Source organism: Microcebus murinus, chromosome 27 (assembly GCF_040939455.1).
Source record: "Microcebus murinus isolate Inina chromosome 27, M.murinus_Inina_mat1.0, whole genome shotgun sequence".
Classification (NCBI taxonomy): Eukaryota; Metazoa; Chordata; class Mammalia; order Primates; family Cheirogaleidae; genus Microcebus; species Microcebus murinus.
The window spans coordinates 7,715,964-7,737,619 of record NC_134130.1 but is presented as its reverse complement, the minus strand read 5'-3'; the positions used below and the strand labels follow the sequence as shown (position 1 = coordinate 7,737,619).

General features: G+C 60.4%; 2 protein-coding genes and 1 long non-coding RNA gene across 4 annotated transcripts in view; 1 reads left to right on the top strand and 2 right to left on the bottom strand.

Moving 5' to 3' along the window:
- Nucleotides 1–4,049: 4,049 nt before the first annotated feature.
- On the bottom strand, nt 4,050–5,505 carry LOC142864845 (uncharacterized). The gene is made up of 2 exons (XR_012915150.1): nt 5,106–5,505; nt 4,050–4,284 (listed from the first exon to the last, which is right to left on the bottom strand). It is a non-coding gene; the product is annotated as an uncharacterized LOC142864845 (long non-coding RNA).
- Nucleotides 5,506–5,629: 124 nt separating this feature from the next.
- GPX4 (glutathione peroxidase 4) lies at nt 5,630–8,197 on the top strand. 2 transcript variants are annotated; one of them, XM_012745747.2, is made up of 7 exons: nt 5,630–5,808; nt 6,910–7,004; nt 7,099–7,243; nt 7,357–7,508; nt 7,589–7,613; nt 7,814–7,873; nt 7,954–8,197. In XM_012745747.2, exons 1-7 carry the CDS (start codon nt 5,725–5,727, stop codon nt 7,984–7,986), a joined length of 594 nt encoding a protein of 197 aa, XP_012601201.1. In that variant the 5' UTR covers nt 5,630–5,724; the 3' UTR covers nt 7,987–8,197. The 2 variants fall into 2 exon arrangements, with proteins under 2 accessions (XP_012601201.1, XP_012601200.1); XM_012745746.3 differs by lacking the exon at nt 5,630–5,808 and adding an exon at nt 6,412–6,648.
- A 1,102-nt stretch (nt 8,198–9,299) lies between these two features.
- SBNO2 (strawberry notch homolog 2) overlaps nt 9,300–21,656 on the bottom strand; it is a 48,208-nt gene continuing 35,851 nt past the window's right edge. The window contains exons 12-32 of the mRNA XM_012745741.3: nt 19,836–19,953; nt 19,455–19,560; nt 18,952–19,105; nt 17,877–18,053; nt 17,395–17,492; nt 16,664–16,746; nt 15,417–15,608; nt 14,862–15,031; nt 14,143–14,274; nt 13,767–13,902; nt 13,538–13,650; nt 13,361–13,432; nt 13,169–13,277; nt 12,607–12,681; nt 12,344–12,487; nt 11,601–11,695; nt 11,433–11,525; nt 11,119–11,250; nt 10,854–10,930; nt 10,550–10,740; nt 9,300–10,463 (exon numbers count right to left, since the gene is read on the bottom strand). Coding sequence (XP_012601195.1) covers nt 9,997–10,463; nt 10,550–10,740; nt 10,854–10,930; nt 11,119–11,250; nt 11,433–11,525; nt 11,601–11,695; nt 12,344–12,487; nt 12,607–12,681; nt 13,169–13,277; nt 13,361–13,432; nt 13,538–13,650; nt 13,767–13,902; nt 14,143–14,274; nt 14,862–15,031; nt 15,417–15,608; nt 16,664–16,746; nt 17,395–17,492; nt 17,877–18,053; nt 18,952–19,105; nt 19,455–19,560; nt 19,836–19,953 — 2,934 coding nt within the window. The 3' untranslated portion in view covers nt 9,300–9,996. The remainder of the gene's footprint in view (nt 10,464–10,549; nt 10,741–10,853; nt 10,931–11,118; nt 11,251–11,432; nt 11,526–11,600; nt 11,696–12,343; nt 12,488–12,606; nt 12,682–13,168; nt 13,278–13,360; nt 13,433–13,537; nt 13,651–13,766; nt 13,903–14,142; nt 14,275–14,861; nt 15,032–15,416; nt 15,609–16,663; nt 16,747–17,394; nt 17,493–17,876; nt 18,054–18,951; nt 19,106–19,454; nt 19,561–19,835; nt 19,954–21,656) is intronic.

The window sequence follows — 21,656 nt, the reverse complement described above, 5'->3', positions numbered from 1 at the left end:
ATTCCAGGGACGAAGACGAGGTGTGGACGGGGAAACTGAGGCCTGGCTCCTCGGTGCGGTCAAGGAACCTAATAAGCACGCCGTAAACATTTGTGCATCACATCGTATGGGGGTCTTTCAGTCGGTTCTGGACCACCTCCACGTTAATGCCCGCTAGCCTCAGTTTCCCCCTCTGAGCGATGGAGATAATAAAGTGCCCCTACTATAGAGGGTTAACTGGGGATCTGGAGGAGAGCGTGGTGTAGCTCCAGGTGCTTATGACGAACTCTGCCCTCTGTCTCCTCCCTGGCTGGGGAAGCTCCCCTACCCCAGATGGTCCCATCTTTGCTGCACTCCTCACTGTAAGGCTGGTGGCAGGCCCCCTCCCCTCCCTAGAGAAAAAAGAGAACAGGCTCACTGACCAGACCCACCAAAAACGACTGCCAGGCACCACCAGCCCTTCCTCCTGGAATCTGCAGACACCACCAGCCCCTCCCATTTCTCAAGAATGAGCAAAGACCACAGTGGAAAATCCCCAGATCTTCCCGCCAAAAGTCCCTAGCCTGGCCCAAACTGTATAAAAGACCTCACCCCCTTCAAACAGATGCAACTTCTTGGGCCCTCCCCCTCTCTTGGGACCCAAGAACCTAATCTGGGAGCACATAATAAAGTCAAGTTGTTTGGTCCCACTCTATCTCTGTCTTTTCGCTGCTGCCCTACTCTCTCTCTCCCTCTCTCTCTGTTTCTTTCGCCACTGGAAAACTTTACACTCACCTTGTCCCCAAGTCCGTGAAAGAGGCCGCCTGGCCCAGTGCCTGCTGCCTTAGTAGAAGGACCAGCAACTTCTTTTTTTTTTTTTTTTTTTTTTGAGACAGAGTCTTACTTTGTTGCCCAGGCCAGAGTGAGTGCCGTGGCGTCAGCCTAGCTCACAGCAACCTCAAACTCCTGGGCTCAAGCGATCCTCCTGCCTCAGCCTCCCAAGTAGCTGGGACTACAGGCATGCGCCACCATGCCCGGCTAATTTTTTGTATATCTATTTTTAGTTGGTCAATTAATTTCTTTCTATTTTTTTTTTTTTTTTTTTAGTAGAGATGGGGTCTCGCTCAGGCTGGTTTCAAACTCCTGACCTCAAGCGATCTGCCTGCCTCGGCCTCCCAGAGTGCTAGGATTACAGGCGTGAGCCACTATGCCCAGCCAAGATCAGCAACTTCTCATTCAGTGACATATCCATCCAACTAATTAAACATTTACTGAGTCACCCACAGGGACAGTGAACAGAACAAGCCAGGCACCTCTTGCACTCTAGGGAGAGAGAGCATTAGAAAAACAGTGAATTAATAAAATGATACCCAGGTGCAGTGGCTCACACCGATAAATAAATGATAGCCAGGTGCTGTGGCTCATGCCTGTAATCCCAGCACTTTGGAAGGCAGAGGCAGGAGGATCACTTGAGCGCAGGAGTTGGAGGCTGTAGTGAGCTGTGATGGTAGCACAGCACCACTCCAGCCTACGGGACAGAACAAGAACCTCTCTCAAAAACAACAACAAATAAATGACAATGTTAGAAAGCGACAATGCTGTGGCAAAAGACAGCAGGCTCAGGGAGGTGGGGAGAAGGGGAGGCCTGCAGTAGGAAATGGGAGGTCGGGGAACACAGCCAGGACAGATTCAACCAAAAACCTCCAAGAGGAGAGGGAGTGAGCCTCAGGGGTGCTGGAGGAAGGTGTGTGGGGTAGCGGTCCTGAGGCTAGACTTGCCCGGGTGTTGCCAGCCAGGTGGCCTGTGCGAAGGAGGGGCAGAATGGTAAGGCCTCCCAGTCAGGGTGGTAAGTTCGGGGTTTCTTTCCCCCAGCCATTGCAATGTTTGGAGCTGGTGTATTGGGAACTGACTCTTGGGATCCAGGGCAAAAGCAAGAAATCAGGGAGGGGCATGGGGCGACCTTCTAGGCAGAGGTGGGGTGGCTCTGCCTAGGGCATGGGAGAGCTGGGGCAGGTCCTGCGTGTTGTGTTCTGAAGGCAGAGTCCGCAAGGTTGCAGATTTAAGGCCCGGGAAGGATGAGAAAGCAGGGAGAGTGGAGGGAAGGAGAGGGAACAAAGCTGTCCCCACCATAAGTGGGAAGATGGGGGGTGCCAGGGGTGGATCAAGAGTGGGCTCTTGGATGTGGTGAGTGAGGGGCTCCCCAGGGCCCCTCCGGGGCAGACGTGGTGGCAGTGCTGGGATAGGATTCTGGAGTTCAGGGCAAGGTCTTGGAGACAGATGTGTGGGTGTTGTCAGCACATGATGGAGATTAGAGCCCCGAGCTGGACAAGGTCCCCGGGCAGAGCAGAGTCCGGGGCCTGAGCCCCGCCTGGCTGACGTTCTGAGGGGGAAGGGAGGCTCAGCACAGAGCCTGAAGTGGAGGTCTAGTCTGGGCTGTGTGATCTCAGGCACGTGACTCGAACTCTGTGTCCCACCCCTCCCTCCCCTCTCCTTGTACAGGGACAAAAACAGCACCCACTTCACAGGGCGACTGGCTTGTCACTGCAGTGTGCTCAGAAGAGCACTGGTGCCGGCGTTGCATAACTAACTGTTCCTTATATAGAATAAGGGGAGGGAGGTTGCCAGGTGTCCTGGAAACCAGGTGAAGAAAGTGTTGGAGGCCAAGGGAGGGAGCAACTGCCAAATGCCACCAAACTGCCAAGTCGGCCTGAAGATGGAGCAGGGGATTAGCCAAGCAGAAACTGCTTGTGACCAAGAAGAGATCAGACTCAGGGAAGAGGACAGAAGCCTGGCTGGGGGTTGGTTTATGGGAGGAGAGGAATCAGACATGTGGCTTAGAAGCACGGGGTGTGGGTGGGGCAGAGGCCAATGCCAGAGGAGGGCAGGGCTCAAGATCGGACTTTACATTTTTTTGAGACAGAGTCTCACTCTCTTGCCTGGACTAGAGTGCCGTGGCATCAGCTTAGCCCACAGCAACCTCAAACTCTGGGCTCAAGTGATCCTTCTGCCTCAGCCTCCTGGGTAGCTAGGACTACAGGCATGCGCCACCATGCCCGGCTAATTTTTTTCTATTTTTAGTAGAGACAGGGTCTCGCTCTTGCTCAGGCTGGTCTTGAACTCCTGACCTCAGTCAATCCTCCCACCTCGGCCTCCCAGAGTGCTAGGATTACAGGTGTGAGCCACCTCGCCCAGCTAGGAGTGGACTTTATGATGGGAGAAAGTGTGTTGGGATTGATGCAGTTATGACCCAGGAGTGCTGGGGCACCCAGGGGTGGGGGCTGATTGAGAGAGGCCAGGCCCCAGCCAAGGGGCAGCCTGGATGGTCAGGCAGGAGGTGGGGGGACAGAGAGGAGGGATGGCTCTGGGGAGCCAGCAGGCCTCAGCACCCCAATGATCAGAGTCCTGTTGGTGACCTTGTGGTCTCCGGGTTTCCTCACCCGCAACCACCAGCACCAGGACTCAGGGTGGCACCTGCTCCTCCACTCCCCATGCTGTACTGCCCGGCAGAGCCGAGACCCAGAGGCCAGGCCACCGTCCATACAGTGTGGGTGGGGATGAAAGATGGTGCAGCTCCTGCTGCGGGAAACAGCCTGGTGGATCCTCAAACAGTTACACATAAGATGACCCAGCAATTCTACTCCTGGGTAAACACGCAAGGGAAATGAAAACGTACGCCCACACAAAAACTCCTACAGCATTGCAATCCAAAGGGTGAAAACAACACGAACATCCATCCACAGATGATGGGGACACATGAAGTGGCCCATCCACACGTGGAACATCACTCGGTCATAACAAGGGACGGGGCTCTGACACAGGCCACAGCGTGGCTGGACCTTGAGGACATCGTGCTCAGTGAGAGAAGCCAGACACAGAAGGACACACAGTGTGAGACTCCGTTTATATGAAACGTCCAGAACAGGCAGGGCCACAGAAACAGGAAGTGGATTTGTGGTCACCAGGGGCTGGGGAGGGATGGGGGGTGACTGCTGATAGGGAGTGACGGGGCTTCTTTTGAGGTGATGAAAATGTTCTGGAATGAGATGCGGGTCATGGTCGCACACCATAGTGAATATACTAAAAACGCCAAATCGCACACTTTAAAATGATGAATTTTATATTCTGTGCATTTTATCTCAATTTCAAGAACTTTTTTAGAAAGAAGAAACCAAGCCACAGGACAGGCCCTGTCCCCGTCCTTCCGGGAGCTGGTGGCTGCTCTGGAAAGGCACAGCTTCCTCGCCAGGGGACACGCAGGAACTTTTGCCACCACAGGGAAGCCCGGCTGAAGTTTCGAGAGATTCCACCGGCCCAAACTTCATTTCCCTGTTTGTAAGATGGGGTCACTCTGGGAGAAGCCGTGAAACCCCAGACGCAAATCCTTCCCAGAGCTCGGCCGCTGAAGCCCCCACTCTGTCCTTCTAACAGCCCGGGCGAGGTGTGGGCCCTGAGCTGCTTTTCTGGCACCCTTGAAATAAACAGCCGTTTCAGTGCACACGTGTGTGCCAGTGTGGAAAACAACTCCAGCAAAACTGGAAGCAGCTGAGCTTGCGTAAGGGCACGCAAACAGAGTGACCAGTGTGGTGGCTTCACTCGGCACTGCCAGGATGGTGAGGAAATGGGGCTATAGGGGCTTCCTGAGAAGGGAGGTGGCCCCAGGAGACAATGGAGGATGCCTGCCAAGAAGCCAGACAACTGGGCCTCGGGACAGGGCTGAACTGGCTTGTGCAAGACCAGGGATGTGACCACTTGGCACCAGGATCCCGACTCCTTTGCTTTTGCCACCAAACTCATCCATCTGAGACACCCCTGCCCACCCTTGGCCCGGCCTGGGGGTGGGTCTGGGGTCTCACAGGTGCCCCCCAATGAGCCCAGACCAGCAGCCCTGCTCCAGCCACCTCTGCTGAGACGCCACTGGACAGTCAGCCAGGAGATCAGCTGGGACACCTGCCTGCCCACGGATCACAGTCCAGCCATGGCCCAGGGGGCTCGGTCAACTGGGGCCCTGACTCAGGCCCCAAGAATGAGGGTGTGTTTCTGGCACCAAGTGCTTGAGCCCTGAGGGAACACCAGAGCCAAGAGGGAGCATCCCCCGCGGTGGCAGAGGCTAAATTGAACCCCAGGTTTCTGCCATCTGCCAGGCGCACCTGTCAATCCGAGAGGACCACAGAGAACGGCCTCCTGGGCTGCCCGTTAACTGTCCTAGTGCCCCACGATCCACGTGTCACTCCCATGAGCGGCCACAGCGGCCCTTGCCATGGACGGGGTGGCGGCGGGGAGGCCCCAGAACTCGGGGCCACGGTCAGGGGGGTCCCTGGACGCGCGGACTTGGCTCCACTCACTTTGGTTTTATTTACATTAAAAAACCAAATCTCAATTTTCAAACAGCTGCGGTGGCTTTTCAAGGAGTTCGAGTCCCTCTAACCCCGGTGTCTTTTCACGTTTTCCGTCATCCCTGCGCGCTGCGGTCAACCGCCCGGATAACTGCCCGCAGCCTCGGAACGCGCCGCCTGCGTGGACGCGGCCTCCCGCCAGCCGGCGTGCATGCGCAGTAACCGACAACAATAAGCCCCCCCGCCGCAGTCCGGCCCCGCCCCGGCCCCCTCCCGCCCTCCCATTGGCTGAAGTCAGCGCGCGTCCACGGCAGACCAATGGGAGCGTTGGTGGGCGTGGCCGAGGGCGGGGAGGCACTGCACGCCGGCGCGTGTACATTGGTCGGCTCGGCGAGGGGAGGAGCCGCTGGCTCCCGCAGGCCCCGCCGCCGCTATGAGCTTCAGCCGTCTGTACCGCCTGCTGAAGCCGGCCCTGCTGTGCGGGGCCCTGGCAGCACCCGGCCTGGGCGGCACCATGGTGAGTGGGCGCTGCGCCCCGGGTTGGGCCAGGGGCCGTTGAGCCTGGCGCGCGACCCTGCCCCGCCCAGAGGCGCGCAGAGCCCTCGGGCCGCCGTGACCTTGGCGGGGGGCGTCCGGCCGCATCGCCCCCTCCCCCACCCCTACCCCCACCCGCCGCGGCCTCGGCAGAGGCGGTGACCGCGCTTGGGGCGGTGTCGGCGAGCGGGCTGGGGTCGGCGTGGGGGTCGGGGCCCGGGCGGGGCAATGTCCAGGGGACGAGGGTCGGGGCCCGGTCGGGGCTAATGTCCAGTGGCCTGGGGTCGGGGCCCCGGCCGGGGGCAGAGTCCGGGCGGCGGGGGTCGGGGCGCAGTGTCCCGGACGGCGGGGGCAGGGCACTGGGACGTTGGGGGCCCGGCTGGGTGTCCCCGGGCCAAGCTGGGACTACTGTGCCGGAACAGCGGGGTGGGCGCCCTAGCTTGGGGGGTGAGTCAGGGTGCACTAAGGGCTGAAAACCCCGGGTCACGCTCCCCGGGCGGCGCTGCTCCGCCCCCGCCCCCGGGGCCCACAGAGGTGGCGTCACAGTCGCCAGTCCCCGGCGCCCTGACTACGGGCCTTTTGTCCCGGAGTGCGGCCTCCGTGGGCCCAGGCAAGGCGAAGAGGGGCGGGCATGGGCCGCGCGGGCGCGGGCTCCCCGGGGCGCCGCAGGCAGCAGCCCCACAGCCCGGGCGGCCGGCAGCGCCGAGGCCCTCGGCGGCGGAAGGCCCCGGCGTGCCTGCGCAAGAGACCGCGCCGCCGGCGGAAGGAGCCCTGTCCTCGCAGCCCGAGGCGGGCCATCTCCACGGCAAAGTGCCAGGACCCGGTGCGCGCGGGGCCCCCACACCCGCTATAGCACCTCTCAGGGTCCCGAGTTCTCCCCGCCTCAAGGTCTCCGGTAAAATGGGCCCAGAGGCGCCGGGGGGCATGCACAGAGCAGTCCCCTTTTATGAGCCCCAGGGCCCTGGCTTCCTTGGCGCTGACCCGCCCAGCATCACTTTCTCACCTGGGGTCCCCGGGCTGGTGAGTGGGCCCGGTGGCCGCGGGCTGCCCCCCTGAGCTCCGCTGCTCGTCCCTTGCCTTGCAGTGCGCCTCCCGCGACGACTGGCGCTGTGCGCGCTCCTTGCACGAGTTTGCAGCCAAGGACATCGATGGGAACATGGTTTGCCTGGACAAGTACCGGTGGGTTCCCGCCCAGTCAGCGGATGTGCAGGGTCGGGGCTGGGAGGGGACTAACCCTAACCTTGACCTCCGCTTACCACTGGACCTCCTGCAGGGGCTACGTGTGCATCGTCACCAACGTGGCCTCGCAATGAGGCAAAACCGACGTAAACTATACTCAGCTCGTCGACCTGCACGCCCGATACGCTGAGTGCGGTTTACGGATCCTGGCCTTCCCCTGCAACCAGTTTGGGAGGCAGGTGTGTGGTCCCCGCAAGGCCAGGGCGGGTGAAGGAGGGGACAGGGAGGAGAGGGTCTCTGAGTGGGTGTGCAGGCCCCTTCCCACTCACGTGCACACCTGTGGGCACCGCAGGAGCCAGGATCTAACGCAGAGATCAAAGAGTTCGCTGCCGGCTATAACGTCAAATTCGATATGTACAGCAAGATCTGTGTGAACGGGGATGACGCCCACCCGCTGTGGAAGTGGATGAAAGTCCAGCCCAAGGGCAGGGGCATCCTGGGAAAGTGAGTGACCCTCCTGGGGTAGGGGTGTGGGGGCAGCTTTCGGGGGTTCCTGACATCTTTGCGGTTTTTTTTTTTTGTAGTGCCATCAAGTGGAACTTCACCAAGGTATGGGGGTTGTGTTTGGGGGTGGGGGAGAGAAAGGGGCCAGGGCTACGAGCAGGCCAGCTCCAGAATGAGTCTCAGGGTGCCACCGGGTGCCCCTCAGCCACAGCACAGGGGCCCCAAGGGCAGCAGGCGGGGAGGGCAGCCCCAGCCCCTTGCCAGGTCTCCCCCATTCCAGGGGACCAATGCTGTCCCTCCTACAGTTCCTCATTGACAAGAACGGCTGCGTGGTGAAGCGGTATGGTCCCATGGAGGAGCCCCTGGTAGGTGCATCTTTGGGGAGCCCTCCGGGGTGGGGTGGGGTGAGGGGAGAAGCTGATCCTAACCCGCTCCTTTCCAACAGGTGATAGAGAAGGACCTGACCTGCTATCTCTAGCTCCACAAGTGCGTGCCCCCACCCGAGCCCCCTGCCTGCGCCCCCGGAACCTTCCACCCGGCACCCATGACGGTCTGCCTATAAACCTACTGAGGGTGGGGCAGACCCGAGAACCCGGCGTGCAACCGCCGGAGGAAGGTCCCGTAGCCCCGCTGGGCTCGCTCGGTGCCCCTCTCTTGGCTGCCTTGTGAGAATAAAACAAAGAAATGGGCCTACTTGGTCATCCTGTCTGGGGACAGCCCTTTTGCCCCAGGTCTCGCTGGTGCAGGGAGGGATGGGGGTGCATTCCCTTGGGGGTTGAGAGGGCTGCACCTGGCCCTGGAGCTAATCTGCGCTGTCTGGGCTGGGGCTAAGGCTCCTAATCCCCACAGCCCCACCCTCTGGGCCAGGGCTGCTGGGGGTGTGGGCAGGGCTGATTCCTAGAGGAGATAATTCTCCAGTGGTTACTCTTCCTGGCCCAGGGCCTTACTTACCTCCCTGGAGGTAGGGAGGCAGCAGCTAGCAGCTATTTGGGGCTTGCAGGGCCTCTGTCCTCCCCAGGGGATGGAAGCACAGGTTGAGGGAGGCTGCTCCACGGCCTGGCCTGGTGGTGTGGACAAGGTTAGGCCCAGAGTGTGTGGACTGTGGACGCAGAGCAGGCTGGGGTGGCTTCTCCAGAGTCCATCTTGGAAGGGCACAGGCTCCCCGCCTGCAGCAGGAAGGAGCCGACAAGCCTGCCAAGGGGTGTGCGTCTATAGAGTTGGTCCCAGAGTGCCAGCACGAGGGTCCTAGGCCCTGGCATGGACAATTCATAGATGGCTGCCCAGACACTAGAGTAGGGTGGGGTCTGTCTCCCCCAGCCTGGAGCCCTCACCTCATCCCCACGGAGCCTGGTAGGGGAGGCAATGAGCTCTTTTTTTTTTTCTTGAGATAGTCTCGCTCTGTCGCCTGGGCTGGAGTGCCGTGGTGTCAGCCTACCTTATGGCAACCTCAAACTCCAGGGCTCAAGCAATCCCTCTGCCTCAGTCTCCTGAGTAGCTGGGATTACAGGCATGCGCTACCATGCCCGGCTAATTTTTTCTCTATATTTTTAGTTGGCCAATTTCTATTTTTAGTAGAGACAGGGTCTTGCTCTTGCTCAGGCTGGTCTCGAATTCCTGAGCTCAAGCAATCCTCCCGCCTGGGCCTTCCAGAGTGCTAGGATTACAGGCGAGAGCCACTGCGTGGGCTGCAATGAGCCCTTGTAACAAGAGAACCTGTAGGGGGAGCTCCACAGGCTTCGGTCCCCACCCTTCCTGTTCCCCCAAGCAGGCCAGAGAAGCAGACAATGTGGGAAGTAGGTAAAAGGCACATATATTTAAAAAAGATCTCTTTACATATATATACACATTAGAATTCATTATAAATACACGTAGAAACCAAAGGGCTGCCCACCCCACCAGCTCCTCTGGCAGATTCCGAAGACCTGGAGAGGTGAACAGGCAATAATTTAGGGAGCAGAGAGGGGGGTGGGGGAGGAGGAATTGCATATATTAATGGGGGTCTGCCCCACAGAGGCCCCCCAGAAGGTGGGGCCCTGAGCACCTGGGGTTTCCTGAGTTTCTAGCTCTTGGGACCACCCAGTTATGGATTTCAGAGGCTGGGGCCTGGCCATCCCTTGTAGGTGGGTGGAATAGAGCTGGGGCCCAGAGCCCCCTGCCCATTCCTGGGGGGCAGAAAGGAGAGGCACAGAGAGGGCCCAGCCCCCAGTCCCTGCCTTGGGGCCCTGGCCCCCTAGGCATCCTGAGTGGGGCCAGCACACAGCAGCGATCCCCAGGCAGGGCATGAGGGCCCGGGGCCGGCAGCATCTACACATCGGCCCCACCAGACCTTCCAGGGCCGGTCTGGGCAGGGAAGGCACTGCAGCGAGGCCTCGGGCTCTGAGCAGTTGTCAGGGGGCCTTGGCCCTGCTGGCCATGGTAGTAGAGAACTGTCCCTGGGAGGTGGGCACATTACAGATAAATAAAGGTAAGTCTGGAGAGGACGCCCAGCCTAGGAGCCCGGGAAAGGTGGGCTGAACTGGATGACGCTCCGCCGTTCGGGGCCCCCAGCCCCGGCCACGCCAGCAGCGTCTCCCAGCGGGCCCTGGGCCTCGGCAGGCTGGCCGGCATTCAGGGAGCGAAGCATGTCCTCCAGCACCTCCTTGAAGTTGATGTCGCAGCTCTGGTGCGCTAGAGCTGCAGGGTCGGCAGGGCCATCGGGGGTGCCCAGCAACAGCCCAGGACTGGGGTCCAAGGTCAGAGGCGGGGGAAAGGCGAAGTGTGAGGGAGGTGGGAAGGCCTCGGCGGGTGGGCTGTAGGTGAGGTCCAGGACCTCGCCTGGCCCACAGGACAGCGCAAGTGGACACAGGTTGGGTGGCGCAGGGAAGCCCTGGCCCCGCACCTTGCGCTTGACGTCGGCATCCATCAACTGCAGCTCCTGCAGCACACGGTGCACGCAGCCCTCGGGGATCTTAATGCCTGGGGGCGGGGACAGGGCCGACATGGGGTCAGGGGTCAGGTTGTGCCCTGGGGTGCCTGGCACACCCCCTCCACAGCCCACTCACCCACTTGCTTCTTCTTGTCCTTGGTCTTGAGACGCACGATCTGCAGGTAGCTGCTGCTGCTGACGTCGGCCATGACGGCGGCAATGCGGCCCCACACGTGCAGCAGCGCCCCGCACAGCATGTAGTGGTGCCGCAGCCGCAGGCCCTGCACACAGTCCTTGCCCTCCTGTACCAGCCGGCAGTGCCGGTTCCTGCGAGGGTCAGACAGGCAGCTCAGACGGGTCCTAGGGCCCCTGCTCCCCCATGCACCCCCGTGCCCAGGTGCCTTCCTCCCAGGGTGCCCCAGATGCCGTGCGGCCCTCACCACGCGGTGTGGCTGCAGTGCGTGAGCGACAAGACGTAGTTACTCTCCCAGTGCTCCTTGGCTGCCTCCGCAGTAACCTGGGGACACAAGGCCCCGTCAGGCTCGGCATGGCCACCACTCCCTGTGGTGGCCTCTGGCCAGAGGGTGCACAACTGGGAAACTGGTGAGCTGGGCTCTGGCCCTGCAGGGAGGGGAGGGCTGGAGGCCCAGAGCCGGAGGCCACAGTCCCAGGAGGTCTGCCCCACCCGGCCGCCCCAGCCCCTACCCGGTGGAACTTGCGGCACAGGCTGTCCAAGGTCTCCAGCTGGCTCTGCCGGCCAATGTTGGGCTTGTACACGGTAAAGTGCTTGCCGCGGTTCTGCTCAGCCAAGAGGCAGCTGGGCTTATTGCCTCGAACCTGGGGAAGGGGCCAGGTGAGGTCAGTTGTCCCCGTAGTCCCCCCGAACTTGTTGGCTCCCCCCCGTCCCTACAAGTGGAGACTCCAGGGGTAGCATGGCAGGACTGACTCCCTCACCACGCCTCTGGCCCTGCCTCGAGTGCAGAGGCCCAGGCACTGTGGGATCACAGACAGCCACCCACCTTGTACGAGAGGTAGAAGCCATCATAGGGACCGGTCAGCTCCAGTGACTTGGCGAATGCCTCCTCCCACTTCAGGCCTCTGTCCACGCTGATCTGCCATGGCACGTCAGGGCATTAGCGTCTTGGGCCCTGGGGTGGGGGCTGAGGGTGGGGGGGCTTGCTGCTCACCTTGTAAAAGACCACCTGCCCGTCCTGCGGGTGCCCAGGGGCCAGGAACACCTGCTGGCTCTCCTCGTAGATCTCGTCAATGCCAGGAGCCAGGTCTGGGGGGAGGCGGTGGTGAGTGTGGTGGGAACCTGGGGGCGGGGCACGGCAGGAGCTCCTCCCTCCCTGGGTGTGTGGCAGGTACTTGTGGATGGGGTGGGCCGGCCTGGGTGTGGCTTGGTACATTCCAGGTTCTGGGCTTGGTGAGGGACCATCTCGATTTTTTTTTTTTTTTTTTTTTGAGACAGAGTCTCGCTTTGTTGCCTAGGCTAGAGTGAGTGCCGTGGCGTCAGTCTAGCTCACAGCAACCTCAAACTCCTGGGCTCAAGCAATCCTGCTGCCTCAGCCTCCCAAGTAGCTGGGACTACAGGCATGCGCCACCATGCCCGGCTAATTTTTTCTATATATATTAGTTGGCCAATTAGTTTCTTTCTATTTATAGTAGAGATGGGGTCTCGCTCTTGCTCAGGCTGGTTTCGAACTCCTGACTTCTAGCAATCCGCCCGCCTCGGCCTCCCAGAGAGCTAGGATTACAGGTGTGAGCCACCGCGCCCGGCCCCATCTCGATTTTGTGGGCTGGGGTACACCCCAGCAGTGACGCTCAGGGCAGCTGTTCCAGTCACAAGAGAGCCTGCCCCAGTGCCAGCCTCCCAGCCTCGGCTGCTTCCTGGGTGCTTCCCCTCCCACCCATGGCTGTGTGGGCTCACCCAAAATTCCCATGTCGTATTTGCCCTCCTTCTTGTCTGCCTCGATGAGATGGTCAAAAGTGTCAGAGAAGTACTGGAACAGTGCGTTCTGCTTGTGCACCTCCAGCCCCAGGATGCGGTTCAGGAACTTGGTAATGGAGCAGTCTGGGGGGAGAAGACAACACATCAGGCCACGCCACGCCAGGAGCCCCCAGCCCGGTCCCAATAGTGAATGGTCACACCATCGGCAGGCGCCTCTGTGCCTCAGCACGAGAGGGACTCACCCTTCTCTACGTCCAGGCAGCCTGACCGGGACTCCCGCCCGCCGATGCCGACCGACAGCAGGCCCTGCTTCATGTCTGCGGGAAGGGGGACCTCACATGCAGTCCTCCCCCCTGCCCTCCCTCCCAGCCCCTGGCTCTGCACCAGGGTGTGGAACCTCCACTGGGGGCTCCAGAGGGGGCTGTGATGCTTGAACCCCAGACTAGCAGCTTCTGGGGGGGGGGGGTGGGAGCCTTAACAGCCAGCGGCCCAGACAGTGAACTGAGCCTCCTTTCCCTCCTTCCCTGTGACTTACGGGAGTTAAGATAACAGCACCTTTTTGGGAGAAAACCCAGACCCCTTGCCCTTCAGCTCCTCTGGACACCCACTGGGCTGCTCGGGGCGCCACGCTGGCTCCCTTTGCCCCTTCCATGAACATGTGGGGAGGGTCTCTCAAAACAAAACCAGCCTGTAAAGCCCAGCCCCCCCAACTGCTCTGCAACCTGCTGCCCTGCCCACAACACCCCTACAACCCCATCTCTGCCAGGAAGACCCGGCCTGGCCCCAACTCATCCCCCAACTCACCCTGGAAGAAGGCAGCGACTCCCCCTGGGTAGTCCCGAGGCAAGGGCACCTTGTTCTCCGTCTGGCTCAGGATGGTGGTGAGGACACAGTGGAGGGCCCGGATGCCGTACTGGGGAGCAGGGGGTTGTGAGTGAGGGGCAGCTGCCCAAGTCCGAGGCTGGCCTTCCCAGGTACCACCGCCCTGCCCCATACCTTGTTCTCAAAATTGTACTTGCTCAGGTCTCTAGACTCAGTGGCCCGGCGGTCTCCGTGGGTCAGGGCACCCTGCAGGTGGGGGAGGCCATTAGCATGCCATCTCCAGGTCTTGGGCCTTTCCAGGCATTAGGGGGCCTTTCTGGCCCACCCCACCCACCTGCCCACTCGGCTCACCAGGCTCTCGAGGCGCTTGGCCACGATGGAGGCAAACCGGCGCTCCCCAGCCAGCTCGGAGATGAGGAAGATATATTCGGGCGCTGAGACCTGGTTGGAGCGGTGGGTACGACCTGGAGAGAGAAGGGGGCTCTCAGGGCCTGCCCCAGGGGTGGGGCTAGTGGGGTGCGGTGGGGCCAGCCTGGAGCCGGGCTGGTGGGGCCGGGCTGCGCTGGTGGGACGGCCTCACCGAACTGCTGGATGGCCCGGTCTGCGCTCCAGGGCAGCTCCAGCGTTATGTGCACACGGCGCCGCTGGTTCTGCACGCGGCGGTCGGCTTGGAGGGACACGCCCGAGCTGGAGGCCTCCGAGATGATGGCCACGAGCTGGGGGGACGGGAGCAGGCAGGGACAGGGTTGGTGCGCAGGCCCTGTGCTGCCCTGCCAGCTCCCAGCTCTGTGTCACGAGGGGCGACAAGGGAGTCCAGAGAGGCTTGCACACACACGTACTCGCTGACGACTGGGACTGGGATGCCTGCAGTCCCTGGCTGCCTCTGGGGCCCTCTGTGACTCCTCCCATCCCACACAGGGCGCACAGCGGGGCTCCGGACCTCCCAGTCCCCACACCTTCTCGCCACTCATGAAGCGCTGCTTCTCCCTGAGATTCACATGGTCGATGGACAGGCCCTGCTCCGCTCGAGACTCAAAGGCCACCGTCCCGTCTGGCCTGGACACGATGCGGCCCTTCCTGCCGGTCATCTGTGGCAACGGCCGTGAGCGAAGGGACAGGCTGTCAGCAGTGTGGGACAGGGGCCTGGGCACCCGTGGCTCAGACTCCCCCATCTCCCCACCGTGAACCCTGAGACTCCCACATCTGTGGCCAGGACGCAGCCTCTGACTTGGTGCTAGACGGCCGCGCAGGGATCTGCACAAGGGCTAAAGTCTAATTTTCATTATTGGTCACCTGGTACCCAAGTGGGCCTGAGGCAGCCCCAGGAAGACCCCCGGAGGAAGATAGAGCGAGCGGAGATGGGAAGCGGGCCGGGAAGAACGCTGGGAGTCCTGGCCCTGGGCACCCCTGGGACGAGTCTGGGCGAATCTGGGGGCTTGGCAGGGCTGGGGGACAGATGCCCACGATGGGCAGCCCCAGCCTCTTGGGACTAGCTGAAGACGGGACACAGGTGCCCAGGCCCTGCTTCTCTCCTTGAAGGGGGCGGGGGCGCGGTGACGCCGTGTGACCAGCAGGGGCCGCCAGAGCCGCCCACAACCAGGTGAGGCCCCGCCCATCCCATCTACACTCCGTGGGCCCCGCCCACTCCGTTACACTCTCCGGCCCCGCCCCTCACCTCGGCCACCTGCGCCGGGCCGCCCAGGCCGTCGATGAGTTTGTCCAGCGTGTTGTGTGGCAGATCCCGGCCCAGCAGCCGCACCTTGGCCAGCAGGTCCTGCTTCAGCCGCTCAACCCGCTCCAGGACGCCTGGGCCGTGCAGGTCCCTCTGCGACAGGCACAGGGGCCCTGGGGGACCCCAAGGGGTGTCAGGGCCTGACAGTCCCGTAAGGATTGGCTGGCTCAGCCCGAGGGGCTACCAAGTCCATGGGACCCCCTGAGACCAGCTGGGAGTGAGACTGAGCCTCCTCCTCAGTCCAGGTCAGGGTGTGACTGCCCGGCTCTGCTTCTGGCCAGCAGTGAAGCCCTGACCTCTCCTCTCGGAGCCTCAGTTTCCCCACCTGTATGGTGAGCATGACAGCAGCAGCTGCCCCTCAAGTGGGCAAAGCACTGAGGTCAGACCTGACTGCATGAAGGTCTCCACTTGGGCTGTCAGTCGCCAGGAGGCAGAGGATGGCCACCGGGAGTGGGGAGGGCTGGACCGTGACCTGCCCGACTCGGGCTGAGCTCACACCTCGGTCGTCTGTGGGGAGCCCGATGGTGTCCACAATGACAACGTCATCGTCCACCAGGGACTCTGGGGAAGAGTTGAAGTCGCTGTCCAGGCCAGCATCTGACTCGGTGCTGCTGTCATCGCTGATGCGGATCACACCTGATGCCTCGCATGCCAGCCTGGAGGCCTTGGCCCCACGTCCCCGTGGCCGCCCTGCAGGGGAGGAGCTGGGATCACCGAGTGCCAGCGTGGGGCGGGGCGGAGAAGCGGGTGGAGCAGGCTGAGCCCAGGCAGCAGGGCAGAGAGAAGCCAGCAGGTCCTAGTGGGGAAGGCGGCTGTGACTCCCTAATGGGAAAGAGGCTTTCTGGGGAAACCCCGTCCATGTGCAACTGCCCATCTGGCGCAAATGCCACCGTGATGGATAGCTGTGCAGGCGGCTTTCTGCTGTTCCCCTGGGTCTTCCTCTGTTAAACTGACCCAAGAGGCAGTTTAACAAACCCATGTCCCATGTCCTTCCAGTCTGGGATGGGGCTGTTTTTACTTGGGGCCCTTGGGGAGGCCACACCACACCTCATGAGGCAGCACCGAGGCATCACTGGGGATACCGATGTCACCAGAGGGCGTGCCCACCCCCTAGATGGGACAGTGGTCCAGGGGCCGTATGTGACGCTGCCACCACACAGGCTGCCCTGGAGGCCTGGCAATGGAAAGGAGGCGGTGCGAGTGGGTGATCGGGACCACAGCTGGACAGCCCTAAGCAGGACCTAGCTGTGCACCCTTACGCCTGGCTGTGTGACCCTAGGGGAGTTATTTGGCCTCTCTGAGCTTTACCCACCTGCAGCACCAGGGGTAATTTCAGGAGAAAGGCTTCCAGGACCTGGCCTGGGTCTGTCTCACCTGGCCAGGGTGTGTGGGGGCAGTGAGGTCTAGAAGTGGCCACCAACTTAGGCTTCTCTCTCAGGACCCTGTGCATACCCTCCCTCAGACGCTCAGCCCAGCAGGCTGTCCTGGTTTACTCTTCCCTGAGGGCTCCTGGACAGGGAGGGGACTTTGGGAGGCAGGAATGGGGCCGGCCCTGCCCACTGGGTCCCCCTAGAGACCCTGGAACTGGCAGTGGAGCCAGGAGCCTATCTGGCAAGGTCAGACCTGAGCAGGGACAGAATCCCAGAGTGGTTGTGGGGTGGGGGCAGCAGGGAGTGACCAGCCCACTGGCCTGGCGGTACTGCAAAAGCGGAGGTGCAGGGTGGGGGGCGGGTGGGGGCGCTTACGTTTTCGTTTACTGCCCACTCCTCTGTCCCGCTTCCTTTTGGTTGAGGGAAAGTGCTTCTGAATTAGTGACAGAAAGACGCCTCTGAAAGTGAGAAGTGGAGTTTATTCTCTTACGGGGGAGTTTATTCTCCAGGCCTCAGCAGGGAGGCCATGTGCAGGTTTGCTCTGTAGGGCGTGGGGGTTTGTAGCCCCTAGGGCCCTGCTGGGGGTCCAGGGCTGGGCCTGGGCGCAGGGTCCCGTGGCAGGGCTCGGAGAGGTAGGCGGGGTATGGGAGCCTGGCTGACTGCCTCCAAGGGAAGGGGGCTCCCAGGACTGCTTGGGGTGCGGTAAGGGAGGAGCTGGGCTTCCTGGTGAAGTGATGCCAGGCTCTGGGGCAGCCCTGGGCACTGAACAGGACCTAGGAGGGACCCTCCTGAGGCGAGCGGGGGTGTATACAACCCCAGAAGAGGCCAGTGCATCAGGGAGCCAGGAGGCTGGCCCCTGAAATGTGGGAATCCTTGCTGAAATGGCTCAGGTGCCCCGAAGCCACCTCTGAGATCCTGGGAGACCCCATGCCGGCACCTGCCGTGCCTGCAAGGGCTGAGGGTGGCGTTGGAGCAAAGCCCACCAGGCTCCCCTACTCAACCCTGTGGGGGTGGGAGGCTGGGGCCTGGCTGGAGGGCAGCCTTGGAGCACCTGCCCTGTCGCAGTGTGGCCCTGGGCGCAGCCACAGTCCTCCCCAGACACTCACTCGGCGGCCGAGACGAAGCAGTCCAAGTGCCCATCGTTCTCCCCCAGCACCTCTCGGGTCCGCGCCTCGCCTGTGGACTGCAGCCCGATGACCACGCACTGTGGGACGGGAGGGGGGTTCTGAGCCACTGCCCTGCAGTAGCCACTGCCCATGGGTCTGGAAGCTTCTGGACCTCAGGTGACCACCATCCTCAACACTCTGTGCCACGTGCTCACTCTTCTCCCCGAGAAGGGGCCACTGGCCCACCCAGACACAGGGACAGGGTAGGGGGAATGGCCAATTCCTGGCCCTGGACGGTCAGCCCGCCTGCATGCCCTGTGGCCACTGCCTGGGCTCTGGCGTTCCCGATACTCTGGCCAAGGGCAGGCTTGTAGGATTGTAAGGCAGATGCCAGGGCCCGGATCCTATCATCACTCTGGGGACATCAGGGACCTGGGTACAGCCCATGCCACCCTCAGCCCACGAAGAACCCACCCACTCACCTTGTTTTGAGCCAGCTCCTGTTTAGCCAGCTCCACCAGCCGACCCACCTTGGCGGCGATACACAGGTACTTGAAGAAGCGCTGGTGGGCCGACCAGAACTGGCCCCACAGGGACTTGCGTGACTCCAGGCCAATCCAGTCAGCCGCCTGCTGGAACACGCCCAGGGCCTCGGCCCACTGCAAGGACACGCTTGTCTGAGCCCACTGCTCTGGCTAGCTGCCCAGAGCCCAGGCCCACCTGCTGCCAGTCCCTGGCACAGGACTCCCATGCCTGGTGAAATTGGGGGCTGGGGGGATGGGGAAGGCACTGCCTATACCTGTATAGCAAAAACGCTTAAAAACTAAAACATGTAATGCTGGTGAAAATGTTAAAAAACCAAAACATGTAGTGCTGGCCAAGCTGTGGTGGAAGTGGCACAGACGCAGAGCACGGGCAGGACAGGGCATAGCTCTTCCAGAAAAAGACGAAACCTTTGCAGCGTCTGCCTTCTGTGAGCAGTCACTCCAGAAAATGTCTGGGGACATCTGGTTGTCACATTGTGAGGAGCTCCTGGCATGGGGTGGGTGGAGGCCGGAGATACTGCTCAGCATCTGCAGTGGCCAGGATGGCCCCTCCCCAGAGGATAATCGGCCCCAATGTCCACATGCTGGAGAAGACCCCAGGTGTCTGACCTAAAGAATATCTAATGCACAGGCTGGTACTGTCTGGTGTGAGGGTGAGAAAATAGGGACCTTCCAAATGCAGAGGAACAGCCGGGCCACACAGTATTGTCCACCCTGAAAGCATCCACGAGCCCAGGCCGTGGTCTGGGAGCAACATGCTCGGGAATCACGGGAAGGGGAGGTAGGGGTACAGTCCATGTAATCACAGTCACGTGAAAACCCGACTTGGAACAGAATCAAGATGCTGGGTGCCTGACAGAGGCCATGGCAGGATGGGGTTCTGTCACCTGACAAATGCCTGTAGCATCTTTAAGGACAAAACACTGTAAGGCCAGGGGCATAAATCTGAGCATGAGAGAGACCCAGGGTCAGAGGCCCTGACTACCTGTGCCCACAGGGACGCCAGGCTCACCAGCAAGGCCGAGCAGTTGTAGACACGCTCAAAGTCTGGGTGCAATGGGATCTCCTCGATGCGGAAGGTGACGCCGGAGAAGCTAAGCTGGCGCGCGATGTACATGCCGCTGACTTTCATGTCCATGGCCACGATTTCCATGGCACCCACGCCCCTGAGGATGGACACAGGCTGCCTGAGCACCTATCAGGTCTCACCAGGCACTGGGTCCCACTGACAGATGGAGTGACTCAAGGGAGGGGCTGACACTGGAGGGCGAGCCAGATGCAGAGAGGGCAGCGATGGCATGTGTAAAGGCCCTGTGGCCACAGATCCCAGCCAGGCCTGGCAGGGCGGGAAAGGCTGCAGAGAGCTATGGGACTTGGGGAGGCACTGGTTTCCTTGAGAGGGACAGGAAGCATTGAGAGGAGGAAGATGTGACTCATTTCAACACCCCTCAGGGTGCAGATGGAGGGGACACACACCTCCACTGGCCCAGACCCTGGGTGGCAAAGGGTACTCACCTCTTCTCAATGGCGTGCAGGAAGTCCTCAAAGGTCCGGAAGGGCGTGCCCTCACCCCAGATGCCCAGGCGGCTCATGTAGATCATGTTCCGAGGCTCAGAAGCACCTGGGTGTGGGTGTGGAAGCAGCAGTCAGCAGTCAGCTCGGGATGACCCGAGGGCCACGTAAGGGGCCTGATGCTCCCGGGCCAGGTATCGCTGGCCTGGGGATAGCCAGCCACCTTTGGACCACGCCAAGAAGTGTCCCAGCCCCCAAGGGGTAGCAGGGTGCAGACAGAAGGCCCTGCACCCCATGCAGGACGTGCACCAAGGTGGACATCGCTAATGGATGGCCCAACTGCGATCAGGCTGCCCGCCCAGGCTCCGCCCCACGGTCCTCCACCTGTGGCGCTGGCGTAGACCACCCGGGCCAGGGGCAGCTTATTCTGCAGGTCCAGCACGGCCTTGCCCATCTTGGTGGAGCTGGCGTTCTTGGCTTTGTGGCACTCGTCAAAGATGATCTGGGGTGGGCATGGGTTAAGGACTGTTCTGGAAGGATGGTGAGTAACTCCAGGGGTCCAGGCCCTGACCATGGGGAACCCCAATTCCTGGTTGGGGGCAAATGCTCTTCAGTGATGGAGACTCTGTGAGGCATGGCACGGCTCCATGCAGACTGCAGAGGCCTGCGGACACAGATGTGCATGCCCAGCAGGCCCCTGGGGAGGACGGGTGGGCTGTCTCCGTGACCTCGATAGCACCTGACTGTCCCCTTAAGGCCTGTGGGGGGGAGATGGGTGAAGGGTACCTGGGATCTTTGTTTCATTTCATATTCTACATCTGCATTGCAGTGATCCCTTATTAACCCTTTGCACTCGGATGTCGAGTGTGACTCGACACGGTTAGCAAAAATTACAGAGATTAAAATGACTCTTTGAATGTATCAATAATTTGAAATATAAAAAAATCCAAATAAATAAATTTGTATGAAAAGAAACTCCAGTTTTTTATTCTACTGCCGCGCTTTGTAAAATCTGGGGTATTTTTTTTTTTTTTTTTCTTTTTTGAGACAGAGTCTCACTTTGTTGTCCAGGCTAGAGTGAGTGCCGTGGCGTCAGCCTAGCTCACAGCAACCTCAAACTCCTGGGCTCGAGTGATCCTTCTGCCTCAGCCTCCCGAGTAGCTGGGACTACAGGCATGCACCACTATGCCCAGCTAATTTTTTTTATATATATATCAGTTGGCCAATTAATTTCTTTCTGTTTATAGTAGAGACGGGGTCTCGCTCTTGCTCAGGCTGGTTTTGAACTCCTGACCTTGAGCAATCCGCCCGCCTCGGTCTCCCAAGAGCTAGGATTACAGGCGTGAGCCACAGCGCCCGGCCAAATCTGGGGTATTTAAAAAATTTAAATCCCGAGTAGAATAAAGGAATTGAGAAAAAAGCAAGTGTAAACGGTTAAAAAGTGATATTGAAGAAAAAATTCTCCATAGCTTTTTTTTAGAGACAGGGTCTCGCTCTGTCACCCAGGCTGGAGTGCAGTGGCATCATCACAGCTCGCTGCAGCCTCCAACTCTTGGGTTCCAGTGATCCTCCTGCTTCAGCCTCCCAGAGTGCTAGGAGGCGTAACCCAATGCATCTGGCCCTCTCCTTAGTATTTTGAGGAGGAAGAAAGCAAGTTTCAGGAAAGCACACACATGCAAAGGATTGATGGAGGGAAAAGGGATACAAGTTAAACACAGGATTTGCCGCCAAGCACATAGCTCATCAAGGCCATGATTTAATGTTGTTATTTTCTTTCTTTCTTTTTTTTGAGTCAGAGTCTCACTCTGTCGCCCGGGCTAGAGTGCTGTGGCATCATCCTAGCTCACAGCAACCTCAAACTCCTAGACTCAAGCAATCGATCCTCCTGCCTCAGCAACCTGAGTAGCTGGGACTACAGGCACGCGCTACCATGCCTGGCTAATTTTTTCCATATATTTTTTAGTTGGCCAATTAATTTCTTTACATTTTTAGTAGAGACAGGGTCTTGCTTTTTCTCAGGCTGGTTTCAAACTCTGGACCTTGAGCGATCCGCCCGCCTCAGCCTCCCAGGGTGCTAGGATTACAGGAGTGAGCCACCGCGCCCGGCCAGTGTTGTTATTTTCTGTGTGATGTTGCACAGAGGTGCCACTGGGTGCAGAGGACGCCCCAGCAACCCTGTGTTCCTTCCTCTGACAAATCTGAATT